Source organism: Apostichopus japonicus, chromosome 15, assembly GCF_037975245.1.
Source record: "Apostichopus japonicus isolate 1M-3 chromosome 15, ASM3797524v1, whole genome shotgun sequence".
NCBI classification, from domain to species: domain Eukaryota; kingdom Metazoa; phylum Echinodermata; class Holothuroidea; order Aspidochirotida; family Stichopodidae; genus Apostichopus; species Apostichopus japonicus.
The window spans coordinates 2,062,416-2,074,501 of NC_092575.1; the positions used below are offsets into that span (position 1 = coordinate 2,062,416).

At 40.1% G+C, this 12,086-nt stretch overlaps 1 protein-coding gene across 1 annotated transcript; it reads left to right on the forward strand.

Moving 5' to 3' along the window:
- The first annotated feature begins 1,092 nt into the window (after positions 1-1,092).
- On the forward strand, positions 1,093-7,050 carry LOC139981545 (solute carrier family 35 member G1-like). The gene is made up of 2 exons (XM_071994008.1): positions 1,093-1,440; positions 2,930-7,050. Exon 2 carries the CDS (start codon positions 2,988-2,990, stop codon positions 4,131-4,133), a length of 1,146 nt encoding a protein of 381 aa, XP_071850109.1. The 5' UTR covers positions 1,093-1,440; positions 2,930-2,987; the 3' UTR covers positions 4,134-7,050.
- Positions 7,051-12,086: the final 5,036 nt, after the last annotated feature.

Here is a 12,086-nt window from a genome sequence, read left to right on the forward strand (position 1 = left end):
ATGCATACCTCCTTTGTGATTCTTCTTATGTGCGACGACCCCCTACTGAACTGCGTTTACCCCCCCCCCTCTCCCTCTTATTCCCACTGGCAGGTAGAATATTACGAAACTTCACGGTATACATTTTCATGTGACATATTTATGCGTTACGACCTAGACAGTGTTTCAAAAGTTCCAAAATGTAGCACCATCTAGGCAACCTCCATTTTACGAAAATTTCTCAAAGTGGAGGGACACGAACAACTTGGTTTGATATTGCATAACAACACTGACCAAGGTGGGTCTTGTGTGCATCCCCCTCCACACAGGGACGTATCTACAAGGGGTGTGGTGTGTCTCGATCACTCCCCCCCCCCCACCTTAATATTTGGCTGCAGTTTTCAATAGTTGAAAAATCGGTGGTTAAAACACATGACAGTTGGAAAATTTGATCTATGCAAAATCTCTTAAAGTAATTTAGGCTGACCGCACTCTTCACAGAATAATTCTGATTTCTGAGTCAATTATACTAGGCTATTTCTAATATTTCTAACTTTAGACTTACATCGTTATAAGATTTGACCAAATTCGAACATACAATTTTAACCGAAGTCTTGTTTGTAACTCCTTTTACAACCTATAATAAAGTTGTAAATACTTTAAACTAACCATTAAAATGGCCTGGATATGCCCAATTGGCGTTCGATTTAGCACCTTAGCATATCTATAGTACCCGGTATGGCATATTTGTGGTACCAAGAATTGACAACCCACTCGTGTTATGCTGCTGAATATTTCGAACTTGCTGTATGGCACCAGCCCTTACGAATCGACCCACTTATGATTATTATTATTTTTGGATTAGGATGTTTCTACCCCCCCCCCCCCCATTACAAGATCCTTGCAAAGTCCCTGCCTCCACCCCCCCCCCAGCCCCTCGGAACACTGTAAACGTTAGAGTGAAGCCCTGATATGATTAGAATCTGTAAAGTTAAACTTAAAAACATGCACGCACTACTGCATAGTTTCATTTATCTTGATTATCGTTTGATTTTTAGAAGTACACAACGTGGCAAATATCAAGTCCCTGGGAATCACGCCGCGCGGAAACAACGGTGCAGGTATTGGCCTATAACACTACTGTATGGTTACTAGGCAGATCTATAAATATTAGTATTATCAGAGAGTTAGTTATTATGGAATCATGCTTACCATATCATCTTCGTAGCACGCTGTGTACAGCACGATCAACAATTCTCGAAAGTGTTATTTTTTTAAACGCTGTTAACCAACGATCATGAGTAGCAATAGCTAGGGTAAACAACATTGCACTTGGTGGCTATATATATCCTACAGCGGACAAACTCAGCCGACACGAACTATATATATCAACTATTGTAATACATGCTAGCCTGCAACTTGCATGTCACAAAAGTTGGTTCGGGACATATCTTCTTATAGGTAAGTGATTTCTGTTTTGATTTCATATATGCCACGATCATATTGTAACATTATAACAGATTCACCTCTTAATAACAAAGAATTCATATCTTCTTGAACTTTCATGCGTTAGAATGTATGACGGAGAATACGACCACATTTTGGAGTGGAAGTTAATTTAACAGGAAGGTGAACTGAATCCAAAATGAATTTGTCGGTTAAAACGGGTTTCCGCGATCGGTGACGATATATCACCCAGGATATAACCTGGATCAACATCAATAATTTTTATGAACGTTCATAGCTAAGCAAAACTAAATCCAAATGTAACATGTTTAAAGGATTAATCAACAAGAAGATTACAACAGCCTATAAGTAAAACTTTTGTCCAGATGACGTCATAGAGATCACCTATACCAGGGTTTCCCTAACTTTATCCCCCCCCCCCCACGAACCCCCTGTGGATGTCAGAGTTGTCCACGAACCCCCAACTTTTCGAGACACGTTCTGAGTCATTATTATACTATAATACGCATAACTGTGCTTCGTAAAAGATCAAGTTTATAGTGCAATATGGTAATGGAAAAACAAAACAAGAGATGAACAAATATTTATTTGGAAACTTCAAGATCAGATCACGAATCGTATCACGCATCCTCGGCGCTGTTTTGGAGAGGGCCACGTACCCTCATGTCGAGGCCGACGTCGAGACGTGCCCGCAGCTTTGTTTTCATGACGACCAACATTTGTACATTCTAAATTATATGATATATCATGTTTTAGTTCAACAAACAGTACTTTAATTTTGACTTTCAAAAACGTCTCATGAACCCCCTGTTAGGGAACCCCCGACCGATACCGTGATTAAATTCCTGGAGTACTTGGAGCATTAAGCCATGCAGTTAAAAATGCCATTCAATCAAACATATACGGCTAGGACAAGATAATGAGATGAGATGAGGTTTTCAACTTACAGTCTGAAATATTTGCCTCACATCAATGTAATTCTTACCAGGCACATTGTCTGCGGCTACAAGTATACTTATATTCCTTAAAACGTGCAAAGTGACAATTTTGACGCATCTAGCAAGTTTTTGTGCCACCATATTTTAAAGTCATATATGGTTCTGAAATCTAGAGAAAACTCTCAAACGGTAAAAATCAATGATGCAGTATATGAGTGTATGATGGACCCAATCTGACATCGCATCATGAAGCCTTCTGTGTGAAAGTGGAATGCTTTTTAAATTTCATCAAATACTGCTTACATTTTTTCTTCTGAAAATGATGCTCAAATATAGTTGTCATTCTATTCGTAATGAACTCAACTTAGGAAAATGAAAAGTGCAAAAAGTCGGCCCGTTGACATATCATTCGCTCTAGGGCCCGAAACGGTTCTCGATGCCTCCACTCATGAGCAAGCTAAACGTATAGAAGCGAATCGTAAATGTTTATCATATTTCTGAGAAATATAAATATTTGGGTTTCTGTTATATTTCATTTTGAACAGAGAGACGGGACTCAAGGTCCACCAACAGAAAAGCTGAACAGTTTATATCAACGGAACCATGGATGAAGACGTAGGCATGGCTGTAGCTCCAAAACAAAATGGAGATGCTAGAAAAATAATACAGGCTCCAGAAAATAGTCAGAGAATTACGTATCTCATATGTCAAAAACTGTACCAAAATCAAGGACTGCTGTTAGCTTTTGCTTCTGCGGGCTGTTTCGCCGTTTCTACAGTTTGTATTAAAGCCCTTCAGGGTGTCGTTGCCTCGAACGAGTTAGTATTCATCCGGGTAATTATTATGCTATTACTTGGCGTGATTAGCACCACTTACACGGGTATTGATATTAAACCTCAGTCATCGCGGGAGGCTAAATGCCACTTGGCACATGCTTCACTAATGACAATATCGTGGTGTTGTCAAATCTATGCCTACCATAATATGGGAACCGCCGATGTGACAGCTATTGTGTATAGCTATGTCACTTTCGTTGGTCCCTTAGCGAGAATAATCCTGAAAGAAACATTTCACCTAATAGATGGAGTGTTCCTTGTCTTTACAGTGATGGGAGTAGTTCTAATAGCGCAGCCATCATTTATTTTCGGAGATTCAGAGGAAAATAACGCCACTGCTGAGAATGATTCCACGAAGCGGATTGTACCAGTCTTAGCCGCATTTACAGCCAGCGTTGCAGCGGCATCAGCGGTAATAATTGTAAGGCTCTTGGGGGCCGATATGGACGTTCCTTCCTTGAGAGTCACCAATTATTTGGCATTTTTGTCTAGTATTTTTGTTTCGATAGTGGTAACAGCTCTAGGTCAGTGGACAATTCCAGACTGTATAAAATCTAGATTACTCTGTGTTATGGTTGGTGTTGCCACTTTTATGGCTATTATGCTGATATCACGCGCCCTTTCACTAGACAATGCACTGTACATTGTCCTAGCTACTTTGAGCGAGGTGTATATAGTATTTATATTTGATATCATATTTTTCAGCCTCCAACCAAAGTGGCTTAATGTGCTAGGAATTGTTTGCATTGTTACATCAAGTGCTGCTGTGACAATACGTCAGATCGTGACCGCAAAACAACTTGATAAAGTGAACGAGAAGGCTGGCAAACAATCTGCTAGTCAAAGTATCGTTACAAATGATAAAAGCGATAATGAATTAATCACACCGGATCAAATTATTACCGTCGTTTAAAGCAACTTTTATGTTTGGTCGGTTGTCATAGCAATACGGCAGAAAATTGAACATGATCATTTAACGTTGTACGCCTACTGTTATTTCAAAGTCATATCGGTCCTGGAAATTCGGTAGTTTGTACTGTGTATATCTATGAATCAAACACGTTAGGTAAACGTGTAGGACTAATACAGACGCGATGGGTGCAGTGTTCGACTTATGGCCAAAAAATTGCATAGCAACAAATTTCGACAATTGCTATACAAAATTTTTGTTGCATAGCAGTTCCCCAATATTGAATAGCAGTTTTGAAATTACCACAAAACGGACCAAATGTTGGCGATCAATGTATTAACTAGAAAATGTTTGTTTATTATTATTATTTATACTAGTGTTGCTACGATATTCGTTTTCAATATCGGTATCGGCCGATATTTGCAATATCGGCAGCATATCGGTATCGGTAAAATTTTGCCTAATTGCCGATAACAGCAAACCGATATTGAACTTTTCTTTTTAACAGCAGAGCTACCTGTACTTATTTATACTTGCAATGATTTGTTAATCTGCCCAAGACGATCCATTTCTTTAGCGTCAGTTAAACTCAGATTCATTTACGATTAATATCCATGGAAACCTGACTCTCCTTAACATCTAAAAACACCTCTACGGCGCGGGAATATAACCAATGACCTTCGTGAACTTTGGCCTACACACAGCATTAGTGCAGCATATATACACTGTACTAACCATTCATTTCCTCAAAGGCCTCCGTGAAAACCTTGAACATGATGCATACAGTAAGTGCACAGTTCAGCAGTGTTGGAAAACCTTGTTCAATTTCCCGCGAACACACTGCCGATTTCCCGCCGGTGTTCGCCTGCCTAGCACGCGTAACGTGCGAGCATAAAGGCGTGGTGTCCAGGGGCCCGTCTTAGGGCTATGGTGGGGTCATGGGGTAGAACCCATCGTGGGGATCCTGGGGGAGAAAGCCCCCGAAAATTGTTGTCATTTTTTGCGATGTCTGGCGATGAAAAAATTCACAGTTGAGGATGCAAAATACTGACAACTTTTTTTTATTTAAATTGTCACGAAACTGATGAAAATTTTAAAATGACAAGTTAAAGTAGCTATATTATGTTATAAAATGAAAAGAGATTTAAACTGTCTTTCAATCTTTAAAAAGTGCAACTTACAAAACTTCCGATATTATGAAACAAACAACGTTCAGCAAAGCCCCGTTTCTAGACTGCCTAACAATGAATAGCGTGCACTATGCGTACATTTTTACAACTGCAGTGTTTAACCCTATACCCAACTACTGTACCACGGTACATGTGCTGCGAATTTGCCCAGGTACCTTCCCAACAACTGTGAGCTCATCCCCTGTGTAACACCTGTTTGTTAACATTTTTTGGCACGTTGCCAGGGAACCTTTTAGTTACGTGAGATCCGTAACCGCCGAGGTGGTTAGGCTACTCGCTTTACACTGAACTATGGTAGGATATTATTTTTTCAGGTTTTTTTTCGCTATACGGTCAAGTGAATAAGTTGTACATTGCGTATAAACTCAATAAATTATAACTTCTACATTGTGATCGACAGTTCGTAAGTTAAGGTTTGAGTGTTTGCTCCCAAATCTGACTAGGAATTTGTATCGCACAAATCGGCACAATGTGCGATGCTGATTTGGAAACGTCTCGCAAGTTTGTCGTTTTGGATCGCATTTTGCGATGCGATACCGGAAAAATCGAACACTGGATGGGTGATTGACTAGTTCAAGGGTCCACGTGACTTGTACAGTTCGGTAGAACGAAAAACAAAAGCGCTTTAGAATACACAAATTAAGGTACAGGCTAAAAACAAACTTTTTAGCTTTATTTGAAAATTCGAAGAGCTCCCCTGACCAGGTTTCTAACAACTATCTCTTGTACGATGGTTGAATAGCACGGCTTACCAGTATTTCTAACGATTTTCTCTATTAGCGACCTGGTAACAATTTAGCTTTATATGAAAATGCAAATGTTGCAACTATTCAAGGTTTCGCGGAACTGAATAGGACCTATATGACTCAACGCCCTTTGTTATTATGTGGTGTATTTATGTATGTATTTTAGATCCTCCTGCAAGCAGGAACTCACGAAGAAGCCATCATTGGCTTATCAAAGCCGCAAGCTGACCGAAGTCAGTCTCTTAGATTCATATTTAACGTCCATGATTATAAATTGTCATTTGTCAACAACTCTGTAACTGGACGACATACATTAATCTTGGAGTGACTCAAACTCGGGACCTTATGATTGAAAGGCACCGGCGCTAACTACTGAGCTAACAATCCTATTTTTTGGGCAGGGCTGGATAGCCCCATTGATCAAACTAAGACATTCATCTAGACATATTTCATCACATTAATGTTAACTAGCTATTACGTACTAACTATAAGTTTGATTTTTAAAATATTCATCTACCAGATACTTTGTCATTTAAGTTTTTCGGCTCTCAGTATAGCTTGGCAATATTACTACAAGATATCTAATAATACGGTACTTCAGGCCAAATAATACAAATCTAAAAGATTCCTTATTAGGTTTTATTCTATGAATGAAAGAATATGCATGTTAATTAGTGCATGTTTACTAACAGGTGTAAAAGCATGAAGTTTGCAGTTTCCATATCGTCTCACATTCTGTAAAAAAAATATTAAAATTAAAATGAAAAGCATAGATAAATATTACTCCGGGGTAATGTAATATGTTGGAAGTCTTACACGTAGCTGTGCAGATAGTGTGTTGTCGGCTAACTGGACCGTGCGCGCTGTCAAGTTCGCATTGTTTAAACAACCAATCCGAGTGGAGTGTTCTATTGTCACGTGATACTTCCATCCACGCGCCATCGCTGTGTTAAAATCACGCTGTATAGCAGAAACTGTTGGACCATAACCAGGTGCGTATCCAGGGGGGGGGCGTTGGGGGCGCGCGCCCCCCGGGTAAGGAAAAGAGGAGAGAAAAAAAGAGAAGAAAAAAGGGAAAAGGAGGGGGGAAAAAGAAAAGGAGGAAAGGAAGGAAGGGAAAAGAAAAAGAAAAAAGAGAGAAAAAGGAGAAAAGGAGGGAGTAGAAGAAAGCCAAGACCTCGGGAAGAGAAAGAGGAACAGTCATAGTTAAAGCGCTGATCCCTATTATATACACAGGGTAGCCAGTGACAGATCAAGGATTACGGAGGGGGTGTGCGCCTCACCCTACCCCTTACATCGACAACTCCATTTTTGACGTTTCCATTTTTCCTCTCTCACTAATGTATCTATATAAGTACTATATATGGTCTATCATAACGCGTGTGTGTGTATGGACGGCTAAAACAATTGTACAATTGTGCTATATGGAACCAACTGTGCATTGGTCTTGAACTCGACCGAGTCGTCGGGGAACATGACGCATTTCGGGAAGGGGGCGACCGCCCCCCCGAGCAAATTTTCTTTATGACATCGCTAGTAATTTCAAAATAGACAATGCTTAGATGCAACTTACAAGGCCTGGGAAGTGTCATTTCCAGCGATCTGGGAGGCATTGTCGGCCAAAATTTTTATTGTACGCTTCGCGCCAACTTATGGTGGCGCTTCGCTTAGATAGTTTGCCTACAGGCTTCGCCCCTCCCTTGGCAATTACTCGCTACACGCCTGTTCGAATTTGTAAAGCAAAGAGCAGATATAATATCATATCAGTGAGCATTGAAATGCATGTTCCACGATGAACAGCCTCAAAAACTGTCTATGTGTGTAGTCAAAGGCGTAGGAGCCCAACTGGATTTGGGGGCTGTAATGACTTGCCCGTAAAATATAACCAAAATTTTTCGCGCGCTTCGCGCGCGTTCAACATATAGATGCCAATATCATATCAGCAAGCATCGGTCATTACATTGCATGGTATCGTGTACCTTACGGTCCGTGAAAGTTGCGCAGTATACCGCCGGATGCTAATGTAAACAACCAAATGTTTTATGTAGATCCTTGGTTTTCAACCTTTTTTCGATCACGAGCCCAATTCGTCTTCCGAGCCGTCCTCGCGAGCCCATACCCTACCCTGCAAAGTTATCAACTTCATAAAATCAATTTCACAGCGTTTATTAGTGTATTCTTGACACAAGTGACCCGGGGACTCAATCAGAGCTATATGTATGTTCCTCCGTGATCAGATGACAGGTACTGCCCAATTAGAGCCTATCTCAAAGATTTCTTGCAACCCTCAATGGTATTCTCTTATACTAGTCTTATAGGGTTAGGGTTGAGTAAATTTTACCCGTAGTACAAGGTTTCATGGAAGAGGCTTCCTAAGAAACATCATCATGTGCCTTCGCCACCAGCCCCCAAAAATGCCACAATTTTTAATCATTACTGGGGCAATGCTCGCGAGCCCACAAAATCGGCTTCGCGGGCCCAAATGGGCCCGCGAGCCCAAGGTTGAAAACCACGGATGTAGATGGAGAAAAAGCATACAGATCCATTTATGTCAAAACTCTCTTTTACAGTATAGTAATGTCGGCCAAGCTTAGAACTTTATTTTAATTACCAAGGAGATCATTTTTAAGCTATTCATTGCTATTTATTTTTCTTTCAGTAGGTGCCCGAAAAAATGGGAAAAATTTGGTTGCGGGGGGGGGGGGGGGGGCTGCAGCCCCCGCCTCCTGCGGGACCTACGCCTATGTGTGTAGTGTTCGGTTTCGGAAATATCTGCTATTTTTCATTTCCTTCAACCAAGTTTTATAAAAGCCATTATAAAGAGGTTTTAATATTTCTACACCAATAAATTAACTCTGTCTGAATTTTCCTCACCAACATTCTTCATCATACTTTCCTCTACTCGTGCAATTTTGACCTGTCTGTTAGGGGCTCAAGGAGGTTTTTCTATATTGGTTGTCCATAGATTGAATTTTGTGCAACATTATGGGTATGTTTTCAAGTGATTTTGTTCACGAGAAATGTGAATTTTCAAATTCTCAACAAATAATGGGCTTAAAACCTTCAAAAGTGGGGCTTTCGGATATTGTGGGCCGTGACGTATAGAATCACCTACAAAAGCAATGATCCATAGGACATGCAATCAGGTCGAACATGATGTGTGACTGTTGACAATCTTCAAAAAGGTTATGGATGGAAGGGAAAAAATGGGAAATACTTGGTTCTCAGGCAAAAGTGTACATCTGGTTGCTCATTTTCAAGCCCGAGAAGTGCCATTTCCGGTGATCTGGGGGGTATCAAAACCAGAAATTTTCTTGTACGCTCCGCGCCAACCGATGGTGGCGCTCCGCTTAGATAGTAATTCGCGCCCCCCGGGTTAGAAAATCCTGGATACGCGCCTGATAACCTCAACAACTTGTCGTCCGGGTAGCTTTAGAATACACGATGCATGACCTAAAATCGTAAGTATACGATTCAACGCCTTATAATATGGGACTTATAACCACATGTTGTGCTTCACGTTCTTGGATTTCAATAAAGAGTTCAACTTTTTTTCATCGTTACACTTTTCTTACTTTGGATTGCGCGTTTTTCGTACGTACATTTTTGCAACACATCATCTCGAATTTCGACAACGCTTTGAAGAATGTTTGTCACTAGAAGGCTTGTCAGGCTCGCTTCAATTATTGGTCATTAAACGCAGGTGTTGTAAGCAGATCAAAGCTCTGGGCGGACATTATAGAACCGAGGCCAGGCGCGTAGCCAAGGGGGTGTTTTGGGTGTTCAATGAACAGTTCAAACACCCCCCGTGGCCCAAGTGCCCCAAAAAAATATATGCAGAAAACACCAGTGACTTTGAGAGATACGCTAGTGATAATTATCGCACCCTCCTCCGGGCCTCACTCGAGTCTCTTCCAATCCTCCTTACAACGATGCACTTTGTACTGTATATATATATATATATATATATATATATATATATATATATATATATATATATATATATATATATATATATATATATATATATATATATATATATATAGGTCAAACCGACTTGGCGAAGAAGCCGAGAAGATTGGACTTTCGTCTGTAACAATTTCTCTATCGTCACGACTCACGTTACAGTATACGCCCAACTTATACAAACTCTCAATTATCGCACTAATGGGATTTTAGCTTTACTTTTAGTGAGACTCTAAGAGAACCGTGATACCAAATATGGCAAAATCAATGATGTGAGAGTACCGTTAACTCTTTGGGTTTCCAGTTTGCTTGTCAACAGACTTCTACAGTCCAAACGAAGGGGAACTCTATATGTCCGCAATTCCCTTGATCTTTTTATCTCTGATTCCCCAATTTATCCTTCAGTTCAAACGTTTGAGTTGAAGTTGAACCTAGTTGCTTGTAAATTATATATATTGAGAAAGGTATCTCTTTAGGTTCGCATTTTCCTTGCATCAATAATTGAGTCTATATAGGGTTACATTTTTCTGATGTGAATAGAATTATTCCACAAAATAATTATCAATATTCTTTTGCATGATTTGAGCTCAAACATTGCACCATTTTGCATCTAGAGGCCTTAAAATTCCATTTTTCGCCAAAGCCCCTCCCCTTAGACCCCTCCCCCGTGTCAGTCTCCAGCAAAACACCCCCCATGAACAAATCCTGGCTACGCGCCTGCCCGAGGCTGGTGGCCTCTCATAACCATGGCCATATACTCAATCCGCAAAGCAGCATATATCTTCCGTCATGCCAAATAGCTACACAAATTCGGAACCACAATATTTTCACAGGGAATAGTGTTTGAGCGAGTTCTATAATTGAGTATAGCGCCACCAATTTTACCGCGCCGTCCTGCGGTATGAAATGTTTTACAATTAAATTTTAGAGCTTTTGTAATAAAATCTATCTTCAATTAGGTTAAGACCACATCCTGCCCATTCCCAACTGAAAAGCTTTTAAAAAGGTTGTCGGAAGAATGACCGAAATTTGTACATTTTCTATGATCAGCTAGGGCAATTTGGCCAAATTAACTTTCAAAGGCCGATATATTTTGCTGCCATTCCGAACATTTCCGATGTTCCATCCCCTTGCCCCATCTCCCCTCCCCCCATGTCGTATCGGTGTATCAGTTAAAATGATATCGGCACACAAAGATATGGATAAACAAGATAACGTATTGGCTATGCCATGTAAAGCAACCAAACAATATCAAGGAGCGGTACAAGAAATTGAATTCCAAAGGTTTTAATACGCAGCTTAAAACGAATACTGGAGGTTTGAGGGGGGGGGGGGGTAGGGTCATCGAGCATTATTAATTATTAGATGGCGCGATTAATTTATTTAATACTATGTTTGGTCCATGGTTTTTAGTTGTGACAGTTCAGAGAATTGTTGTTGTTGTTTATGGTTTTCGATGTCGATTTAGCGATATGCACCAACTACATGGAATATCCCTAGCACTCATTATACAGGTTGATAACAGCATATAATGTTTTGAAAAAGTCCCTTTCGTTAGCTTGCAAAAATACTACAAATTGGTTGCTGTATCATCCAGTTCAAGAGGGGGGGGGGTGGGCGAGGGAGGATAATGGGGGGGGTCTTTTTGATACCCATATTATGAAGTAAATTTAGACTTTGGATATTCACAACTGAGTTTTTGATATTTAAAGCTCCTTTAAGACTTCTTGTACCCAAACGATTAAGAACAGACTTTGAAATAGACGATAAGGAATCCAAAAGAGACATTATATTAAACTCCGCTATTTATTTACCATAATTTATGAAGTTTTATACGGTCGTGGTTCCTTCGGCATAACATTATCGAAGCCTTGGCGATGTTTATTATACACCCGATTATCCCTTCCGGTATAATTTCTATCAGTAGCCTACATTTATCATGAATTGGGCGTACAAAGGCCAATAACTACGCGTTGGACACTCATCACGCGATTATTATATTTATGAAACAGCTGCAAGAGAACTCTGATAAAAACAAAAATGCGGGTATATCG